General features: G+C 40.4%; 1 protein-coding gene across 2 annotated transcripts in view; it reads left to right on the top strand.

The window, feature by feature from the left end:
- The window catches only part of RETREG1 (reticulophagy regulator 1), a gene marked incomplete at its 5' end in the record, with an annotated part of 72,200 nt that overhangs the window by 33,187 nt on the left and 15,490 nt on the right, over positions 1-23,523 (top strand). The window contains one exon of one of the 2 annotated variants that reach the window (XM_084260530.1): positions 10,984-11,144. The exons of the other annotated variant lie outside the window; for it this stretch is intronic. Within the exon in view, the coding sequence (XP_084116656.1) occupies positions 11,110-11,144 (35 nt within the window). Of the gene's footprint in view, positions 1-10,983; positions 11,145-23,523 lie in introns of those variants that run through there. 2 annotated transcript variants of the gene reach the window in all.

Here is a 23,523-nt window from a genome sequence, read left to right as displayed (position 1 = left end):
GTCTCATCTGAACTTGCCCTGGCGCAGCTTGAGCCCATTCCCCCTTGTCCTTCATATGCTCATGAAGTTTTTGATGCTCTGCAAGTTTCCTCACTCCTTGAATAAAAAGATGATCAGACGTATTCAGGAGACCAGTTTAATAAATTTTTCAGAGATAAATTTTTACTGTAGCATAAAAGTATGGAAGTTCTCTTAAGCACACCTGAATGTTGTGGTCACAGCAACATATGACACATGCTTCCTTCTCCTAGCTTAGATTTGTTACAAGGAGAATGATATTGTTTGAAAGTTCAGCCTTTATTTATCAATTGGTTGGATAAGTGGTACCATAAACAGATCACTGATGTAGCTGTGGCCATTGATGTTACTGTAGGTCTGCTCCTAGTGTGAGGTAATGCTTAAGAGAATTTCATAGTGAATGTAAAAATAGCCAATATTAAAGCAGTAGTAATATTTTAAAATACTTTAAAGTATTAACATTCTTTATAACTCTTCAACAAAATTTCAGACAAGATGACTGTTGCAGATTGCTGAGTTGGTGTCACAAACCTGGAATTGATAAACAGACTAAATCTATGTAAATTATTAATAAAGACAATGTAAATTATTAATAAAGACATACAAGGCAGAAGTAAGCACAGTCACATGCCACACTTAGAAATTTGTTGTCTGCATCCTGAATGCTGGGTGTGGTTCTGATTACAACCTCCCAGGAAAAGATACAAATGTCCAGAGTAGAGCAACAAGGTATAGCAAATTTATGGAACTGTTTCCATATAAAGACCAAGTAAATGAGATAGGACTTCTCAAAAAAGAAAAAGAACAATTAAGGGGAGGTATAGTAGAGGGAGGTCTCTAAGATACCATAAAGAACATGCCTTCTCTCTCATGCTACTGGAATGAGGAGGCATCAGAACAACAGGCAGCAGGCTGAGGAAAAATAAAAAGATGTAATTAAGCTTTAGAAATCCCTGGCAAAGGATTGTTGGGAACATTAGAGCTACATGTAGATTACAAATATAAATTACAGGACAGTTCCTTGAAGAAAATTAATTGAAGGCTATTAAATAAAAAATCATCACCTCTGGCTTTGAAAGTCCCTGAGTTGCAGCTTATTGGAAGCTTTATTGTATTTTATGGAGGTATCATTACGTATTTTCCCTTGTTCCTATTCTGTTGCTTAGGTTATCCCCAGGTATTCAATTTTGGCAACTGTTGAAGGTGGGGCTAGATAGACCTTTGGCTGACCCAGTATAGCTGTTCTTGTGAAAAGAGTTTCAAGCACTGACTTTTTATTCGGTTAAGTGACATAGTAAAACTGAAATAAATACATCTATTTATTTCTGCATTTGCACATGTTGTTAATAAATTTTATATAAATGTTAAAGCCTGAGAAATCCCAGAAGGGCACGTGAAGTATCTGTTGCCCAATTTTAGACTGACTGTTCCTGCCACCACATTCCATGGAAGTTGCAAGGTCAGTGTGTACCTTTAGAACTTGCTTTTATGCATTTCAGCACATGATTAGAGTAATAATAAATCAGAGAAGCAATATCTGAGGTTTATACACCTCATTTTTTAAAAAAAAATTGTTCTGAATATTTTAAGGACTTGTAGCTGTGTGCATGTACCTGTTTTCTTAGAGCACAAACTGAGAGAAAAGCATCTAAGACTGTTGTGTATTTGTAGCAAAGACTCCAAATGTATCTGAACAATTATTGTCTGAAGTTCTTGTGTTAGGGCTGTACAGGAACAAAACTGTTTCCATTGTGATTTCACCATAAACAGGCAATTTTCCAAGGAAAGCTTGGCAGCTTCTCTCCTAACTTGTTAGCTGGATTAGATAGATACCTTGTATTATAATCAAAGTCTCAAAATGCTGGAATTTGGCTGAAAACATCTGATGATAGAAACATAGGGTTCTGAAAAGGAGACACAAGCAGAATTTTTTGTTAACGTTTCAAACACTTTGCTCAAAGTCCTTCCAGATTGGAAAATATTTATTGCATCAATCAGCAATCAGGCAAAAAAAAAACATACTAAAGGGGTGTTTGTTTTTTTTTAAGAATATCTTTAGCACATGGAAATTCATCTTCTGGGTTCTCTTTGTCTGTCACTGAAATGAGGTGGAGAGAAACGCAGGATACCTGAAAAATAGTTGAAACATGATACATTTAAATTGCTCTGAATATTTCCCAGATAAAGTAGTTTGGATTTGTTTGTTTGTTTGGGTTTTAATAGGGGAAACTCACCTCACTGGACTAAAGTAGAAGCAGAGTGTTATTTTTTCACCCTTCTTTTTCCTCTGTAGGAACATCAGGGAGTTGGAAGAGTCCGTTCTAACTGGAGATATTCTGTGATTTTATGATCTGTATATCAATCAGCAGAGAAGGGCTTTCAAAGCAAAGGGTGCTTTCTCATGGGTATCTTGGAGATCAGGATCCTAAATGAAACAGCAAAAGCTGTGACAAAAATGTACATTTCACAGATTTATATAGGTAAAATATGTGTATAAATAAGTAGCTTCTGCGTTGAAAGCTTAATTTTTCAGTCTTCTGGCAGCAAAATCTACTATTGAAATGTGTTTCCTGGAGTGTAATAAAAAGATTTCTTTAAAAAGGTTTAGACATCCCAGAAAAAGGAGGGAAAATGAAGTTTTAACAGTGATAGCAGCTACTATTGTACTGTGCTAAACAAGGTGGTCTGCACGTCTTTCATAACCACCTTAAAAAATTGATTGAATTTGAATGAAAATTAATAGTAGAGGAACGGGGAAAGGAAAACTTAGGTCTTGCATGCTTTGAGACAAAAGTCCAGATATCTGAAGTTAATTTGGCTTCCCAGTAGTGCTGCCAGCCTCTCAGCAAAATGTCACACGTGTTATCGTCTTCTCCAGGCAAGGCGAAGGTTATCGGGTGCTCAGTGCTTCTGGCTCAGGGTTCTGGCAGCGCTCGCCCAAACCAGTTCAGGGGATTCCTCTGAATCACAGGCCTGCCTGTGCCCTTGATGACAAAGGGGTTACGCAGCAGGTCTTCGTTAATCATCACTCCTGCTGTTTTTCTTCACTTCTGTTAGCCCAAGAGCCATTCTGTATGGGGTTTTTTTTTGGGTAGGTGTGACAGTGGGAGGGGGTTGAGTTCTTTTTTTTGCAGTCTTGGCTGCCCCTGGCCTTTTCTATGGAGCTGTGTGGTGTTTCGTTGGCCTCTTGCCTTAAATCTGCAGTCATGTCACAGAGGACAGATGTTAAAAGAGCTGAATGACTGTGGGTTGACAAGTATTTACTTTAGAGACACTCTGGTAAGAAAATGGACACTCTTGTCACGCCAGGATAAAGTTAGACAGCAACGTGTCTCAGAACTAACCATCCTGTCCAGTCTGCAGTGGTCTATGGGTATGAACTGTCATCATGTGAAGCTTAGGATTGCTTTGTATGCAGTATGATAGGACAAGAGGTAATTGCATTAAACTGAAGGAGAGTAGATTTGGATTAGCTATTAGTGAAAAATTCTTCCCTGTGAGGCCCCAACACAGGCTTCCCAGAGAAGCTGTGGCTGCCCCCTCCCTGGCAGTGTTCAAGGCCAGGTTGGTTGGGGCTTTGGGCAGCCTGGTCTAGCGGAGGGTGTCCCTGCCCATGGCAGGGAGGTTGGAATTTGATGATCTTTGAGGTCCCTTCCAACCCAAGCCATCCTATGATTTTGTGATTTGTATGATGTATTTCTTGCTGCTATTTCTCATTTTTGCCTGTCTTACCCTTGTACAGTTCCCTGTGATATTATGCAGGAGTATTTTCTTTAAGTTTTGATGTTAGTATTTGACAAGGTTATATGTCTGGTTTCTGTTTCCAACTGGTAGAGCTACTGGTAGAGCTATAATGGAAAATTAAATGGTAACATACACTGTGGTGAGGTGTTCCTATATTTTTGCCCCCTCTTCCTTAAATGAGAACTGGTTTATCTGCATACACAAGCATGAGCCTTCTGAAATGGCATGCACTCTGACATTATTTTCCCTTACTTGTTTTAATTTGAAATAGCTTAAACTTTCCTTATATATATTTACATGTCATTGCTTTCATTGTAATGTATCAGATTTGCTAATGTGCTGTTACACGTTGGAAAGTGGTGACAGCGTACAAATTACCAGTTGCTCCATCAGGCCCCAAAACGGTCACAGTAGTGACAATCCAGTATTTTTTTTAGTAAACAGTCGTACAACTTGCTGCAGTGAGACTGAATAAAGATAGTTCTCTTTTTAAGGGGAGAGAATATTATTGAAAATTTACCATACTGAACACTAGAGACTTTCTCTGTTGTCACACAGAAAACCACCAAATAGATAATAACATGATGACAAAAGTTAAGAGCATAATTTGGTAATCTGTTTCACTTTGATTATATAGGCATTGAAAAACACTGTGGCTCTGAAGGAATCAGGCAGTTATATTTAGTATGAAAATGTTTGGCTAGCAATTCTAAATATTAATCCAGAACATTAGTGCTCTGAGCTGAGACATAAGAACAGGACTAATGTCAATAAAAATTATTAATAATATATGACTATGTGCTGTGCTTCCATTATAATGTACTTGAAGTCCTGCAGTTATTCATCCCTAAGCTTGTAAAGTCTAATTCAGGACTGGTGACCCGGACTTTGATCTACTTGTGGCTTGCAATTGCACTAACTGCTTTCTGGTGAGATTTTCTTACATTGCACAGAAGAATAAATTATATGATTAGGTGGAAAACTGGCTCACATCCTCCTCTTCATTGGATGACAGCAGCATCAGTGATGATGGGTTGCTTTAGCAAACTGTGAGCATATCAGCAAAATCTTTTAGACATACATAGGCAATTTCAGGAAACAGTATGTAAAGAGTGTCTTGAAAAATATGGAGATATACTCAGTTAGCTTTAGAAGTTGCTAGGTGATGTATTATATATATTCTTTTTATTTTTCCCCTACCAAAATATTTTTCTTTTATAGCTATTTAACAAGATCCCATGGCAAAAAAGTTACAGAGCAATTGAGATTTTCACCCTTGGTGGTAAGATTGTCTACCGCCCTGTCTCCAGCTCTTCTTTGCTTGTCTCACAGATCCAGCATGGTCTATCATATTTGTGCCAGAGGAGGATTCGCTGTCTTTATGTGACTAAAATGTTGTAGTTTGCTTTCTAAACTGCCACTGAAGTGACTCATACATGCTTTAACTCTTCTCTCTTGCTTCTGTTTGAAAACTTTGAAATACTCTCATGCACCGTGGCACATTACGATGTGAGCTTTGTGATGAAACACTAATACCTCACAGTGACAATTCATTGTTGCTGATACAAATCAGGTTTTGGTGTCTGCTGATATTCATGTTGCTTTCATATTCAACTTTTTATGATTCTTTAAAACTGCGGAGTCATGTGTTTTGTTCTGCCAAGTGAATATTTCTTGCATGCAATATCTTGTCTAGTTTTTTGAACGTTGCATAATTTCTCCATGTCAAACCTGAATGCTGGCTTGGTAGCCTGGTACTTTTCCAAAATATGCAGCTTGTGATTTAAAAAAAAAAAAGTTTTTTAATAGTCAGTTATTTCATCCAGGTGCAAAGAGGAGTCCTGCATTATATGCAGGATTCCACGAAGGAAGAAAAATTTTCCTGAGTGCTTCTTTTGTTTGCTTTTGTTCATCTTTGACTGTTGAAAGGTTACTATTTTTTTTTTTTGGGGGGGGGGGGGGGGGCAGCATTCCTAGTCCTAGGTACAGATAAATGCAAAACTGTGGTTTGTGTGCAATAGGTGTCTTTAAGATTTTTTTAGCATGCTGCTTACCCCTGCTAGGTTGTACCTGCTGTAATACTCCAGCAAAGAATTAAGTACATTCAGCAGGTCTGTCTTGATGATTTTTCATTTAAGCTTGCGTGAAAGACTTGCTCTCTTCTAAAACAAGCCTCCTGTGTATATCTCACAGTGTATAAAGAGATCTCAAAGTTAAGTAAATATGCATTTAAAATTTGAAGTCAACTTTACATAGTCAGAATTGGGATGGGTATCATTCAGCAAATCTGGATGCTGCAAATAGGGAAGAATTGGGTGTGCATTTCAGTGATGAAATACATTTAAGCATATACTTTCATGTGTGTTTGTTTATAAATACATAAATGTGCACATGCCTGCACACACACTAATGTGACCAGTATATTCAGTTTTCTATATTGAAAAAGGGGGGGGGGGGGGAAGATTTTATTTTAGGGGACATCATGTATATTATTAATGGGATTTTTTTTCAATAGCAGAAATGTACATTTAGAGTAAATTTTAATCCTAAACATGCCTTTGACATTGAAGGTAATTTTAAAACACATGTTCTTGCTAAAAATATTATCAGCATAAACCATCTACAAAAAAAAAACCCTAGCTTTTCCATTCCTTCTGGAAATCTGAACGAACTGGATGTTTAGTTTGGAGGGGTTTTTTTTTTTGCTATGATTCAGTTGAGGCTTTTGAGGATGTATTTAAGTGTACAGTATGGTGTTGGTTATTTTTTCATCCACGTTACTGTAAGTGAGACTTGTTCATAGCTGAATAATGAGAACAGGGTCCTATGCTGAAAGCACCATCATGCTCTCCTTTTAGATGAGGAGAGACGTAGAAGGCAGCAGTGGCTGTGACTAGTTCTGGAGCTGGTCAACCAGCTAAAGTGTGCCCCAGGCTGACTAATGGAAATCTTTGAAAGCTTGCAGACTGGGTGGGCTATGGCATCTACCACACAATGCCAGATCACCCCCCTTGCGCTCCACATGGGCAGCAGGCTGCCTTTCACCCACCTGCTAAAGCCCTTGAGCACCTTCAGTATCTGAGCATGTAAAACGGTGCATCCAACACAATTTCTGATTCTGTCAGCTACTCAGCAAGGCTGCTTCCTTGTCTCTGGCAAGAACATTGCTTCTGTTTTCCTTTTCTTGCTGATGACTTCCTCTGAAGCCTTTGATGCCTGCCTGCAAAAGGAAAATTTCACACATTTGGGGGAAATTACATTTAATTGATATTATGGTACATGCTCAGTCCAAATCAGTAGTCAGCAAAAGCAAAACTGGTAAGATTCCCTGATCAAGCAATATGTCAGACATCTGATCTGCATGCCAGCACATCTTTTGGGGTACCTTAATACCTGATGGTAGAGAGGGACATTGCTTACCGGCTGTTGTGGAAGTTTTGAGAAAGGTCTAGAGGAGGCCTCTTTACTTGAAGAACAGGGTAATGGAGATAAACAGAACTAAGAAGGATTGATTCCTAAAGTTATCCAAATAAAATAAAGCCTATGTACCCTGAAGTTTTGTGTGTAAAACAGTGGCATCCAGGGCCAACAGAGCTTGTGGAGCAACTCAGAGAAAAGGTCAAAATGCGTGACTCAATAGTATGCCCTCAGTAGGAATAATGGCATATATTTCTGGTATCTCCAACCTTAAATTTCTTATAGTAAATGTAGGAAGAGTTTGGAAGAGAACAACAAGGATGTTTCAGGGCATGCATCAGCTTACACACATGAAAAAAATTGAACAAAAGAGGACTTTTAAAGCTGACCAAAAGCAGAACATGATCAATTGTAATCAAAGGAGAAAAATACTAGGTCGAGTGTTTTCATGTTCCTTTCAGAAACTACAGGGCTAGGGGGAACCAGCGGAGCCAAGGGGATGGAAAATTCCAAAAAATGCTGGATGCGAGGAGCAAGGGAAACACAGCAAGGCTGCGCGGTGGCAGCTCAAGCAAGAGGGTGCTGAGAAGAGCACGGTTAGTCATGTGAGCTGAAGCCTCAGAGATGGTGAGAAGGAACATAAAAGGGACAGAGAGGGCTGACCAAAGTCCCATGCCATTCAGACAGTAGCAGTGTTAGCTGCAAATAAACAAGGAAGTAAGAACCTCCCTGAAACACAATGCGGGTAGGGAAGGAGCTTTTCCTTCCTCAGTTCTGTCATTTCTAGTTGCATTTCTTAAGTTTTCCATGTTGAAGAAGTCTAAAACTATTTTAAGTAATTCTAATTCCAAGCGAGCTCTTTTCTAAGCACCTCCACCTTTCAATTCTGCAGGCCCATCAAAAAGAATATAATAATGGTCTGTAAAAATCATAAATAGTTGTGTAGAGCTAAAGACATGTAACTGTAATCTACCTGTTCCAGTATAAGACTTTTTAGAAGTCAGTTGAAGTGGATAGGTAAGAGCAAAAAACATTGGGTGGGGTTTTGTGTTTTCAAGCAGTATGTAGTTAAGCTGCAGAAGTCCTATCATGGAGTTAAAGTTATTGTCATCACTGCTGGTTCAAGAAACCCATGAGCTATAAGTTGGAGTCTGGAAGACTATCTGGAGAAGGCAGCAACTCCGTTTTTCCCTCTGCTGCGCTTTTGGACACAGTAGGAGATCCCAGAAGCCCTTTGGCCTGATTCAGTACAGTACTTTTGCTCAACTGCTGCTGTTCCACCCAAGTGTACTTGGAGAGGTCATTCCATCTCCAGTGACTGAAACAGTCTAGAGCCTGGTCTGCTGGAAACCTCCAGATGGGCCAAAGAAGCTTTAATTCCCTGTGATGCAGAGAATTCAGACCCATCAAAAAGCAGAGATGGATTTTGTAGATGGTCTCTTCTTTGTGACACCAAACAAAATACTTGGTGTGATTGGGGTTCTGCTAATTACAGGCTCCTGCTGTTCTGAAGGCTGATTTGCAACAGTGATGAGCACTGATACCAGCTGAAACGAGTCTTCGAGTACCTAAGTGTTCTGGAAATGCTGTACTTCCAAGCTGACAGGTCCTTGACATTTCAGTTAAGTACTCATTTAGTAGACACTTTTGAACCTAATCTTTCCAGGACTTCCTTATCAATAAGTAAATACTGTGATATTATCCTCCTTATATTACTGAGGGCTGGGGAAGAGTTCTGAGGAATTGTAAACAGTGACCCAGTTTCTGCTGTAGCGGTGAGCGCTGCGTACAGAGTGTGACAAAGAAACAAATGGCCCAAAGTCATACTTGAAGAGCCTGGAGTGTCCAAGACTGGAACACGGGAACAAACAGAAGCAATTCAGGTTGCACAATGTGTTTATCTTTACTTCCTTTCATTTTTGATACTAAATTAAATTTTGCATGATGCTTTTGTGTGCTTGTGGATCTCGGTTGTTTCTTTTGATGTTTTTCGTATTAAGAGGACTTCCAAAGTTTAAACTGAAAATGAAACTGCTACAGAATTTAGCAGCTCTCTTGTTTTAGAGCAAGCTTGGAAGAAACTCAGCTCTATTTGTTTCTGCTTACAACTATCAGTTGATAGTAGAAAAAGAAAAGGAGATAGTGGAATATGCAGGTATAGGTTACTGTGAAATGTCTCTGTTGAGAAGGGTAGGCCATTCTTAAATATATATTTACATACTGCCTTGAGTAATTTAGGCATAGGATTTAACTCCTCCCTTCTTTCAAAAGTCCAGTATGATTAAACTGCTTCAGATAGAACATGTCTTGTGAAAGGCTGAGGGAAATCATGAATACGGAAGATGGGATAGGATTAGGAAAAGGAGGTAGCTGGAATGTTGGGGGAAGAGTTAAGGAACTTGTCATTCACAGATAGGCAGCATTCCTGTTTGTTCTGTTTCCTCACCATTTCCTAAAAGTCATTTTATTAAATCAGATACATAATAAATATAAATCATGTGATTTAAAGTAATAGATCTATGATTAGATGGTTTGGGGAATTTTTGCAATTTTTATCTAGATCTTACTAGTCCTATAGTCATCTTACATCAGAATAAGAAGAAAGAATAAAATCCTTTGTAGTTTTTAATGTTAAGCAGCCTTCCAGTAAATGATATGTTACCCACAATACATTACCCAAATACAGCTTAACAACTCAGACATGAGGTGGTTGGGTATACCTTTAGTTCAGGCTTTGTTGTTGGTTTTTTTAAATGTATTTTTTTAAGATGTGACATCCATGGGACAATTCCTAATATCTCATGCAGGACTGGCAGGTATAAATCTTGCTGGGTTCCTATGTGAAGATCTCTGGATGTAATATTTGTTTGCAAATGATAAGCACAGTAGGTCAAGCTGTTCAATCGATGAAGGAAGCCACGTGAAGGAGCAGTGCTGAGCAATCTGCTGAACAACCTACATGTGTGATCCTTGGAGCCTGGGCCTGCATGGCAAAGCTTCAGCAGCACAGATAAGGTTGCTGGGGTGTTGAAAATTAGCAGAGACGTAGCGGGAGTGACAGAATCCCTGTCATGCCCGCAGCAAAAAGTGGTATGAGGGAAGTGAATTTGTCAATTCACTTCAGGTTGTTCACAGAGGCATTGCAAGCATTTTGGCAGAAAACCCTCCTCTTGTTGGCATACTTTCATTTCGCACTGTTCCAGTACAATTTGCTGGTATCCCTTCGGCAGCTGGGACTGCTGGTGGCAGACAAGCTTGGAATCAGAACTTTAAAACAATGCATTAATCTTGATTGAAAACTTGTTTGCCTATGCTGTATTTTAAAATACTTGCCAAGTTTTTATTTTACCTGCAAATGTAGTTAATGGAGAAGAATTTCTGCTTTTCTGACAGCTTGTGACTGACCCTTTGTGGGGAAGACTACAAAGGCTATTTTTACGGTTGCAGTAAGCTCTTGTATTTTTAAATGTGTTACTTCAACGTTTCTGTTACTTTGCTGGCTGCTCACTTAACGTGGCAGAAATGTTGAGGAAGACTTCCAGTGGAAGCAGAAAAATAAAATGTACTTACCAGGTGGTGAGTCTCCCTCACATGACCAAAAGGAAGAAAAAAAAAAAGAACCCAACTGTTTTGCTTTTGGCTGTGCTTGCTGCTAAACACCCTGTCATAGTGTGTGAGGTGAGTCACGACCTGTTTATTTATAGCCTTGGCCAATCAAAGCCGAATGCTCTGAACTTCATTCAAGACCAGCAGGCACTTAGGATGTCTTGTAAACATTTGCTCTCTGAGCAAAGAGCGCTCTTCTCGCCAGCGAGCAGGACAGGTGCCCGGGTTGTTGCTTCTAAAACACAAAGCAGACTAGAAGATCGTTGCCTGGATTATCTAGATTGGTAGAGAGAGGGGGAGAGAGAATTCCTTTTTACATCTGAAATGCCAGACAGTGAGGATCTGGGACAAGATGAAAGGTACTGTACGTTGACTGTGGTGGCCTTCTCGTGCAGCGCAGTGCTGACTGAGGCTGGGTGTAATTAATCTGTGTGTGCTCCTGAGCTCTCAGCCTGAGATGAGTTTGCTCTGTGTTATAACAGCTCACCTTATTCTGGAGGGGTTTGCTTCTAACACTAACCTAAGGCTTCTTAGGAGAGAAGGCTGAGATCTGAATGTCTGCATAGCGGTTAAGTTGAACAGCTCTTATGTATTTCTCAAACTAAAGCTGAAGGGAAGAAAATACTGGGTGGTTTCTACCTAGTCTCTTTTCCAAACCATGGGACAACTTACAAGCCTCCAAATGTCAGAGAGACAAATAGTATAGCTGGAGCCACATTACTGACAGAACCATAACTCATTGCTATGAGGTAGGGCACTGTGTCCCCTAGAGGTATGCCTGTCTTTCTGAAGTTTAACTTTTTGTCTATATTAGCTTATAAAACCAGTGTTCAGGACAAGAAGAATGTGGTTGGATCTAAAACTTTATAACAATTTAACACATACTGTTTTCTCAAATATGATACAGTACATTCCTAGGTCATAGATGTGCTAATTAGATCTAGCTAAATAGACAGTCTTTGAAATAGGTATCTTAACAGATGTTATTTATGTTCGGCTATGGCAGAGTTAATAATTTAGGTTTTTTAAAGTACGCATGATCTTTTCATAGTTGTAATTTTTACTGTCTTGATGATAATCTAAAGGTTGGCTCTGAAGTGGTACTAATGAAATACTTGATACTGCAAAAACAGAACTGTCACGTATGTGGAAATAGACTTTTTATATGTTAGTTAAGAAAATGCCAGAATACAGATGCAAATTTAAGAAAGTACAAGAATGGAAAGCGAGCATTTTGTTGTAGCTTGGGATTTGGTTTCTTCTAGTTAGATTCAAATTGGAGCGTTTATGTGGATGTTTTTCCAGTATGTGTGTCAGTGTGTCATTGTCAGATAGATGAAATGCAGAAGACACTTCAGGTTGTCTGTTGTAGGGCAGCATCCGAATGGATCAGTATATTCAGGCACGTCACCTAGCTGGGTGAGTGTGGGTGAATGGATCCCCAGTGGCATAATTGGGTCTCTGCAAGGGTGGGGTCACCTACGTATTTCCCTTCATAGCCATCTGAGTTGTGCCCTATATATGACATACATTAAAAGTAATTGCAGTAGTAGGTAGCACTTATTTTTTTCCTTTAGAGAAATGTTGAGTCATTACCGATAGCCACCAAAGTATTAATTACTGTTTATTAAAACGTGTTTAGCTGGACCTCCAGTTTGTTAAATTGTATATTTTTTAATACAGAAAAGCAGCAGTATGCATGACACAGTAAAAAATAGAGGTTTCAGATCATAATCACCCTTTCTTTTTTTTTCTTTTTAATTAATTTTATAAAGAATATGCATCATGTCCTTTGGAAATATGTTGTGGGGTTTTTTTTTAAATCAACATGAGAGAAAATATTACCAGCTGAGAAGAAAAATAATTTTGAAACAAAAATATTTTTTTCAAAACTCAGATGTAGGAAAAAAAAAAGCCATGCTTATCAATATGTAAAAGGATGCAACTGTTACACAAGATACAGAAGCTTTGTAATATGTACCATCCTCTGTTGACAGTTATTTCTCTATAAAGGTTTGTAGCAAGCTTTGCCAGTTACACAGAAGTAATACTAGGCCTAAGCCTCTAAGACTTCATTTTTATAAATCAAAATTTTTTAGTTTCCTCTGGGCTTTGTTTTTTTTGGTGAACAAAAAGGATGAACATTTCTAAATCAGTAACCTGAAAAGGCATAATAGGGCCTGCTCTCCCCATTTATCATTTCTGAAACTATGATTAAATTAATTGGCCCTGATCTTACTCTCTCATACTTTTTGTCTTTACTATTGAAGAAAAAGGTTCAGAAAATAGTTTAATCAAAGGTTCTGGGAATTTTTTCTGGAATTACTTTGCCTTTATGTCTTGGTAGTAACGACTAGTGTGTAACTGCAGAACATTCCTACAGAAGTGAGATTTGGTGGAGGTCAGGATATTGTGGTCTGAGTTAAACAGGAGGGAGTAGAAGGAGGATCTCTGGGAACTCTGCAGGAGCAACGTGGGGTGTGTACTGGAGCAATTCATCTTAGAATTGTAAAAAAAGAGATACTAATGTGAATGTACAGATAATGGGGTAATTTTGAGGGCATTCTGAATCAAAGCTACTGCTTTATGTATTTAAACAGGGAGGGCAGTGGTCCTTCAACCAAAGATGTAGAATGATCTTTGTTCACTGATCAGTTTCAGCACACTTCATTCCTTGTAGCTCCTTCTCAGATGCAAATACATCTTACATCAGCTCCCTTCTGGAGTTCATGCCCTACTTCAGAAAATATGTAGTGTTGCATCACAAGTCTATTTCATGAACTTTATAACATCATAGTTAGAGATGTGACATTGGTCAATAGCCTGTTAGTCATACTGTGAAGTTAAAAACATAATAAGCAAAGGAACACATGCACAAATATTTCTTAGTAAGGCTAGTGAAAAAGCTGAGAGTTGTGAGGATCAGGTATCCACTCATATCTTCTGTTTTGTCATATGATCCTGGGCAGTAAGTAGCAGCTCAAGAACAGTGAGGAAAGATGTGGTTAGTGGTCAAGGACTGAAAACAGTTTAGCATGAGGGCTCTGTTTTCCCCTATCTGTATCATCAGGTCCCCTGCAGTTTTGGTGTAGGATGCCATCATTTGTTTTTTAAAAGCAACAACCAACCAAAAAGCAGTTAAAAAAACCTGACAGCTTATGAAGAATCTAATGGTGGTTGAGAATGTATAAAATGTACTGTAAATATTCGGCCCTGAGGTGGTGGGAGCACCTGGCTGTAGGTGCTTCGAAGAAATACCAATGTGTAACTATCCTCTGTCAGAAAATGTCTGTGGTGTTCTATTCACTGTCACCTCCCTATTATTGAGAAGGATGGTGTGCTGAACTGGTAGCCAGGAACCTTTTTGAATTAAAAATGGGAGAGAAGCTGCATTGTTTTGAACCAGTTGAAGTACAGTCTGTGGTGCATGACCTTTCTCAGTGTGCACCTGGACTTAGAAAAATGGAGATCCAGTTCAAAGTCAAACCTGCATGTTATTTAATTACTCAAAGCATGTCGATTTGTAATTGTATAAGGATATTTGTTTCTTCTGCTGGTATTAATTAACAAAGTAGAAAGTGTCTGATTTCCTTTTATGATTTAGTTCAATGCACAAACGTAGGTAACGAGTAGTTAGCTCATGCCAGGAACTCTCAGTAATACATCAAAGTAAATAATCTCATACTAAATACATTAAAGCACATTGAAAAGAATCAGAGTGAAGTTTGGCACACAAAGAGTTAAAGCCACCTTATAATATGACACAAAGAGTAATTTTTCCTGGGTTTGCAGGTTAGAAAAAACAATCTTCCTTTTTTGTGGACCTGCTTTGCAACTCAAGGAATGCTCAGCTCATCTTTCCTTGCTGTGACTTTGAGAGGCCTTGAACTGGGAGTCGCCCAGCTGAAGAATGTGGAGGCAGAAGGAGGGAAATTCATTGATTTTGAGAAAGGGTTAAAAGACTCATCTTTGCAGGAGAAAAATAAATGTGAAAGCATTGCTTTCAACAGCTGGGCAGAGCTATTTGAAGTTCTGCAAACAGAACTTTATGCTCTTGTCGATAGAAACAAGACTTCCTTACTCTTCTGAACAAAAACAGTGCAATAAACGTGTCTCTTTGGCATCACAGGTTTCTAGTAGGGATGGGAAGCTGTCTTGGAAGATGCCATCCCTTGTATTGTCTTGGTAAAAAGACAGCTGCACATAGTAATAGCATTGTAGTCTTTGTTAAACGACAAGCAAATCTGTAATACTATTTTTGTGGCACTGAAACAGCTTTCATGCAGAGAGACCGTTAAGAAATCTGTTCTTATTGACCGAGTCGTGACTTTGGACTAATAACACTTAATCACATTTCCTGCTTTGAATGACCTCAAACTGGAGTAGCTGGTGTTCTCAGGAGAGGAGAGTCTTTCTGGAGGTGCTGCATGGTGAAATGCCCCAAATTTAATTGGAGTATATTTTGTTTATTTGAGCAGGACTCTTAGCAGAAAGTGACAACATTTAGGGTCATCTGCTGTGTTGAGGAACTGGTGTACTGGAATCACCTTCAGAAAAGTTGGGTGCTAACCAGTTTGTATCCAATCAGCTAAAGAAAGCCAGTACAAGTCATTAAGACTTTATAAAACAACTGACATTACGCTTGAATAGAAGAAATGAACACATCCCCTCCAAAATAAAATCCTGCTAGTATTGGGTCCGTCTTTTCCCACCCCCTCTTCAGCAGCCTTTGGGACAAGATGAGGAGTTCTATCCTTTCCAGAACACTTGAGTGCATTTTTATAACAATAGCATTGCTTTCTTTTTCAGGAAAAAAACCCCAACAAACTAGTTATATAAGGAAAAAAACCCCAACAATCTTCATTTATGGAATTTGTATTGTTTAGCAGCACACAAGTGGTAAAGGGTTCCCATGTCATTTAAAGAGAAGAAAATACCATGATGACTTTAGCACGCTGTGAAAGAAGCGTATAGACTCAGGGATGAAGGGCAGCTTATGTTTTGTTAAAAGTCATGTGCCCTGGCCAGTCTGCTGTGCAATCCATTGAGAAAAACACATCCAGCCTCATCAAATGCTGATCTAAACACATGATTTGTATCCTAATATTGTCAAAAATATTCTTGGTCAAGAAATAAAAGGGACGTGCGTGTTACTCAAAACTCTGAAGTAAGATCTTTTCTCAGCTTTTTATAGCATGTCGTCCCCTGAAAAAAAAACAAACAGTAACTTGCTGTTACTGGACTCACTTAATAAAAAGCACAAAATGGAAGTGTCAGATGAAGATAGATCAGGTCAGAAAGGAAACACCTTAACAGTCTGAGAAACAATGATGGATGGTATTAATGGAATTCATTTAGTTCTTGGAAATCATGTATTGGAACCACAGCAGAGATGATAATTAAAGGAGACATTTGGATTGGGAAATGTGTTAAGACACTCTTTGAAGTTAATAATTACATTCTCCAGCTTCAATTTGAACCAAAATCTGTCTGACTTTGTAAATCTTAAGAGATTTCAAGTGTGCCCAAGCTTCAACATTGAAGGGATGTCAAATGTGATCAGTTAAAATATATTTGCCAGAGTGTGACATGTTGGTGAAAGCCTAAACCTGTGCGGCACCTGTGGATGAGAAATGGGAAATCAAGTGTGTGTGGGTGTCTGCAAGCCAGGGAGGTTTCTATTAGAAAACCTTCGTAGAGCTTGCAGCAAAAGGTTGTAGATGAAGACCCTCTCTGGAGTTTGAGAACTGATTGTGCTTCCCATGCTCCTCGTTTTCTCAGTGACACAGCGTCCCTTTCTTTTGAAGCAAGCAGGATTCTGCCCCAGTGATTCGTTTAAATTGCAGGCCTTGTTGCCTTGGTCATAGCCACATGACACAAACATAGTTATTTTAGTGTACTTGGCAATTGCATAGGATCCACAAGTGGCACAGGATAAAGCACAGTTCTGCATAATCACCTTTTAAATTACCCACGTGGGTCATTAAAATGCCTTGCCGTGAGTTCAGGGGTGCTTCCTGTGACGTCCTGCCATGTACTGCAGGTAACGCAGGCACACTGGTTAGTTACATCATGTTACAGTGAGGCTCGTGGACCCTGCATCGCTTTCTGTCACACCATCCAGTCCTTGATTTTAGAGGTTTTGCTGTAGGTACCTGGATGCACTGAAGTGTAAAACGGGCTTTTTCTGTTATATTTTTGAGAGAGAGAGGGATCGTTATTTTCATTTTGAATATATGATCACCTGAAGTTTGAATGCAAACCCCCCTCCCCCCTTTTTAAATATCTTTCACTTTTTAAAATCTAAATACTGTTTTATATCCATTATCTCTGTACCTGAAAATTTAGAAGATAATTTATATTATGAAATTGCATAGGTCTTCAGGTGTAAAGTGTTTGTTTCAAAGAAGAGCATCTGCTTTGTTATAATCACTCCCTTCTGCACTGTGGTGATTTCCTTTCCTCACAAGAGAGACCTGTGAGAGCTCTGAAAAGGGGATTCTGCTTAATTGGGCTTTGCCAACAGTTTGCATGTTTGATTTCATTTGGCCAAGTTCGTACTTAACTCCTGGCTGCCTGTGAGGTTGGTCCTTAGATACCCACATCCTTTAGAGCTGCACCGTTCTGTAAGCTCTAGATACTACTTTTTAAAGTACGGCAAAATAGCCACGTTACCTACATTTTGATTTTCAGGAATCCTCTTTCAGCTCCTCCACTGTGACTAATGCATTCTGTGTTACCCTTAAAATTACAGAGCCTTGCACAGGTTTCAAGCGTGTGTGGTTATAGTTGGGAAATGGAGAAGGTTTAGAAGCTCTGTAATTACTAACTCTTTGTTTATGTAGGTGCAGTCCTTCAGATCCACCACATCATGGTGTACTTTGTCACTGCTGCAGGTCTGAGTAGCTTATCTACGTGAAGATACATATAAAACTGTGTGCACATAATTAAAAGAAATCCAGCACATCACGAAGAGATCTTTAAACCAGTAACATGAGAGCTGCTGACCTTTCTGAGAGAAATGTGACGGGGCTTTGCTCGAACAGATGTCTAGGTACAAAATGAGAGCATGACACCATCAGTCATTTTTAGAGAATGTAATGTCACTGGCCAGAGTTTGTGACCGTGATGGGTTGAAGCATCTGGGAGGGAGGGTGTTGTGGGGTTCGTTTTTTTTTTCAGCTACTAGGTAACAGTTTGTGCATCTGCTCAGTTTTAGAAATGATGCAGCAGGCAGTCAGAAGGATATAAGTAAGTAATTCTGTCTCTGAATACCCTCAGTCTCACTGACAGTAGTTTTTGAATAAAAGTATTGTTTATCAAACTCAGAATAAGTGATGGGAGCGTAGCATTTTATTCTTTCTGTATCATGCACCCAGGGTGTTCAGAGGTGGTTGGCTGCTCCTATCTCCAAAGGAGCATCTTGACAGGAGTTCCAAAATCTGTTCTGGCAGGAATTATAGGGTTCGTATAGAAGTAGTTTATTGAGGTACTGTGAGAAACTCCACAAATACTATCACAGAATGGTTTTAGTTGGAAGGGATCTTAAAGATCACCTGGTTTCGACCCCTCCTGCCATGTGCAGGGACCCCAGAGCTGGGTGCAGTACTCCAGGTGGGGGGTCACCAGAGCAGAGCAGAGCAGAGGGGCAGAATCGCCTCCCTTGACCTGCTGGTCACACTGTTTTTGATTTAGCCCAGGACACAGTTGGCTTTCTGGGCTGCAAGCGTGCACTGCTGGCTCACGTCAAGCTGTTCATCAATCAACATCCCCAAGCCCTTCTCCTCGGGGCTGTTCTCAATCCATTCTCCACTCAGCCTGTACTTGTGCTTGGAATTGCACTAACCCATGTGCAGGACCTTGGATTTGGCCTTGTTGAACTTTATGTGGTTTGCACAGGCTCAACTCTCAAGCCTGTCAAGGTCCATCTGGATGGCATCCCTGCCCTCCTGCGTGTCACCTGCACCACACAGCTTTGTGGTATTGGCAGGTTTGCTGAGGGTGCACTCTACCCCACTGTCCATGTCTCTAATAAAGATGTTGATCAGTGCTGGTCCCAATACCGACCCCTGTGGAACATCACCCATCACTGATCTCCACATGGTCATTCAGCCATTGACTAAAACTCTTTTGAGTGTGACCATCCAGCCCCAGTTCCTTATCCACTGAGCGGTCCACCTGTCAAATCCACGTCTCTCCAAGTTAGAGATGTCATGTGGGACAGAGTCCAATTGCACTTCTCTTATTCACCAACACTGCTAATCCCATCATAGGAGGCCACCAAAATTTTAGGCAAAGTTTGCCCTTTAGTGAAGCTGTGTTGGTTGTCACAAATTATTTCCTTACTTTTCATGTCCTGAGCATAGTTTCCAGGAGGATCTGCTCCATGATCTTGCTGGGCACAAGGCGACACTGGCTTGGGAGCTCCCTGGGACTTGGGAGTTCCCAAGGTCTTCTTTTTTTCCCTTTTCAAAAATGGGGGTTATGTTTCCCCATTTCCAGGTAGTGGGAACTTCTCTCAACCGCTGTGACTTCTGAAATATGATGGGAGAGTGGCTTAGCCACTTCATCTTCCATTTTCCTAAGGGCTTGTGGATGCATCTCATCAGCTCCCATGGCCTTGTGCACCTTCAGCTGCCTTAGATGTTCTTGAACTTCATTTTCTCCTGCAGTGGTCAGTTCTTTCTTCATTCTCCCAGTCCATGCCTTTGCCTTCTGAGATTTGGGTGGTGTGTCTAGAGCCCTTGCTGGTGAAGACTGAGCAAAAAAACAGTCGTGGAGTACCCCAGCCTTCTCCATATTCTGGGTAACCAGGTCTCCTGTTTCCTTCTGGAGGGGGCCCACATTTTTTCTCATTATCTTTTTGTCACTGGTATACCTTGTTGCCTTTGATGTCCTTGGCCAGGTGTCATTTTATCACGGCTTCAGCTTTCCTAACCTGATCCCTAGCTGCTTGCACAACTTCTCTGTATTCCTCCTAGGGTACCTGCCCTTGCTTCCACCTTCTGTAGGCTTCCTTTTTGTGTTTGGGTTTGCCCAGGAGCTCCTTGTTCATCCATGCCGGTCTCTGGGTGTTTTTGCCTGACTTCCTCTTTGTTGGGATGGATTGCTCTTGAGCTTTGGAGGAGATGCTCCTTGAATACTCACCAGCTGTCTGTTACACTGAAGTAGTTTTTTATGTTCTTAGTTGACTGATGTCATAGTCATGCAATCCATGTTCATCATATCTTCCTTTTTTTCCTTTTTGTCTTTAAATGTGACCATTGAGAAATGTATTTGTGTAGATCATGCATCATTACGTGTCTGTCAGCTTTTGATTTAACGGGGGTTTAATGTTTTTCTCTTTTTCTACAAGGGCTTGGCATAACCTCTCTATCTTTGTGTACGTACAACTATGCATTGTACCTCCTTTACCTCTCTCTTCCCCTTTGCCAGGATCTGTTTCTGCCCCCTCCTTGTTCTGACCCTCTGGCCCCTGGGTAACACTGATGCTCCAGGGAACAGGGGTGGGAGGGACAGATGTTACCAGGGCTGGCAGTTGTTGGCAGGTGTAAAAAGAAGCAGCAGCATGTGCATCTGATTGTCACGCGGAAGATCAGCAAGCTGACTTTGTTAGACCTTTAGTTTCCCCAGATCAGAGTAAGCCTTCAAAAGAGTCCCTGATGTTCCTTGTAAAATAGAAAAGTATGGCTGACAAAGGTGTCTACAAGAAACTGCCAAGTATTCTGTCGCAGAGCAAGCTTAATAATGGGTTTGTAATGTTTTGAAGCACACCTGTATCATCCACTCTTCCTTCTTGGCTTGTTCTTTGTCAGTGCACCACATGTGGACCATGGGAACAAAGCATCTAGCAATACTTTTTGTCAGCACTGCAGCTCATGCTTTCAGCATCTTTTAAACTTGGGAAAAGAAAGCGTTATTAACAACCAGCAGAAGCAGCTCAAGAGAACTTTCCCTCCAAATGTGCCCTTTTTCTGCATAATCACACATTTGGTTTGAATTGTTATTAGTTATCCTAGCATGCCTTGTTGCATCTCCTCCTCTTGAATCTGTATTGTCTTGGTGGTTAGCATAAATGAAAATAGTTTGCATTATTATTGTAGAATGTACTTTTATCTCCCCCCTCCCTGTTTTTGCAATTAGCTTAAAGTTAGTAAGCCACCTGTCTACAATCGTGGTATGTATTTCAGAGCTCAGTTTTGGTAGTAGGCATCAGACCTACCCCTTTTCTCTCTCTTTGCTTCCACGAGGTTCCACTTTGATTGTCAACAGCTTTAAATAAAGAAGTAAAGTCTGTAAAATTATTTTATAATTCAGGGTGCTGTTATAGTTTCCAACTCTAGAATAAAGAGGCAACTCTTGAAATAGGTATTACCAATGCTGCAGAACACTTTACAAAAGCTGGAAGCAGCTTTCTCTAAGGAGAGCTGCCTGTCCATAAAAACTGAAGCTCTCCTAAGACCAGACTCTTGCATGCTACTGATCTCAAGCCACTGAGTATCAGAGAGATGGAAACTGAAATCACTGCTGTGGATGGGAGGCAGACAAAAGGTCCATGTAACGTTGCTAATCCCTCCCCTCCTGTTCTGAGTTATTTAATGCTTTTATGTATATCCTGTGTCAGAGGCAGGTACCTGCAAGCAGGGCCATGCGTGGCTGGCAAATACGTGTGCAGTCTCCTCTGACTGGCAGAAGTCACCACGTCCAAGACACGAGATTCTGATTTTATGAATTTCAGGTGCACTATTTAAAATTGGTTATGGTTGTGGGTTTTTTTCTCAGAGGGGAGGGGAAGTACCCTCACCCTGAAGGTTCGAAATGTAAGAGGAAACTGGGGATGCTGCAGTACCATAAGCGCTGTGCCACAGTAAAGTCAGGAGCCGGGCAGCAGCTTGGGCTTTGAACTTGAGAATCACGACCAGAGAATATCCCGGGCTGGGAGGGACCCGTGAGGATCGCTTTACGCCGTGCTTCAAGGGGTAGCTTTTCTTCACGTCCTGTTCTGCTCTCGGCACCGCAAAGGACAGGGTGGGTGCGAACCCCCCGAGCGCGCTATTTGTGTTCCGTTTGGGACGGATGCCGAACCGTGCGCTGGGACCGGTGTCCCCGTGTCACCACCTCGCGGCGGCGAGGGTGCTGCACAGGAGTTAAGTGCGGGCAGGGAGAGGGCTCGGGTTTCTCCATGTGGGTGCAGCGAGGCATTTTTGATCCAAACCGTTCCTGACCTTGCGACAAAGCCGGAACCGCTCAGACTAGGTCTCGGAAAGTCAGGGAAGGGGGTGGCTTCTGTACGCCAGAAAGCTGCTTGCAGGCAGCCAGCATGCCTGCCTCCCGACGGAAAAGAAGGTACCTGACGTTCCCAGGTGGAATAAAAGTGACTACCATGTACATGGGAGAAGGCGGCTTATTCCTGGCTTAGATACACTTACATGTGGGTCCAGCAGCTGGACCAGAGTGTACAACTCAGCAGACGTTCCGAATCCTCTTATCCTGTGTGTTTAGGAGAAATGAGAGCAAGAATTATAATTGCAAGAAAAAGCAGCTTTAGACCTTGCTGAATTATATGTCAGGCACCTTTTCTGGGGTTTGGCTGAAGTGTCACTTAAAAAGAGTTGAAGGAGAACTGAAGTTCAGTGTCCTTTTTCCTCAGTCGTCGGATCTGGAAGTTCACTTGCTCCTTTTGTCATTGTTTGTCAAATAGAAGTGACATTTCTTTTGGATCTGAAAATTTATAAATAGAGATTTTCTTAGATGGAAAACAAAGTGAAACAAACATTTATATATACAGTTACTGAGTTTTATATACAGTGCCTAGTTTTGTTACCTAATCTGTGACCAGAAATCTGAGCTAATAATGCAATCCCCCACCTTCCCTTTTGTTTGATGCTGTAATTTAATAAACAGTGTGGACCACACTATTTTACATGCTATTATGATTCACTGCTCAAAACTTCTGCCTAATTTAGGCTATTTGGCCCTCTTAATAACCGTCCCTTCAGTGCTATGTTAGCATGTCTTGCTTGCTGCCGTGTAAGAGATCACTTCCCTTTCAGTGCAGCATCAGCACACAGCCTCAGCTCACCAGAGAGAAGGAAGTCAGCAGCTTATCTTTCTAGGAAAAATCAATACACCTCTTGCACTTCAATGCAATTATATGTGTAACTTTCAAGTAAATAATTTCCAGAATTCAAATCCATTTTCCTCCAACCATTATCTCCTTGGGCTGTGTAAGTAAACAAGTTGCTCTTGCTAGAAGGATTTGCGTTGCAGTGCTTGGTGCAAGTGGGGTGTGAACTCGTGCCCTTATAAAAACATTACTCTACACTTTTGCATTAGAAACTGAAAAAGTAAAAATACCATGAGGGAGAACATATTTTTAAAGCACTTTTAAAAAAAAAAACAACTTCTGGTTTGTGCATTCCTGAAAGTTGATGAAATACTTCTAAAGAATCTGCAAAATATTTATGAGGAAAAATAAGCCTATTTTGGTAGGGATAAATTTGCTACACAAGGATCCACATCTGTTTTGCAAAATGTTAGGTCTTAAGCAAATTAAAAAGCAGTACTTGAATTTTAAGTATGCACTATGTCACTTATAGGAACAAAACTCCAAATTACTTCCTGAGCCAGGAGGCTTGATAGCCTGGGGACACCAGGACTGTTGTACAAGGGCTTTGATATTGCCAGTGGCTCACAAAAATACCAACATATGTCTGAACTTTTTACACCTTTGTGGCT

The sequence above is a fragment of the Gallinula chloropus genome (assembly GCF_964237585.1).
Source record: "Gallinula chloropus genome assembly, chromosome: 2".
In the NCBI taxonomy this organism is placed as follows: domain Eukaryota; kingdom Metazoa; phylum Chordata; class Aves; order Gruiformes; family Rallidae; genus Gallinula; species Gallinula chloropus.
This window is presented reverse-complemented; position numbering and strand designations above follow the sequence as displayed.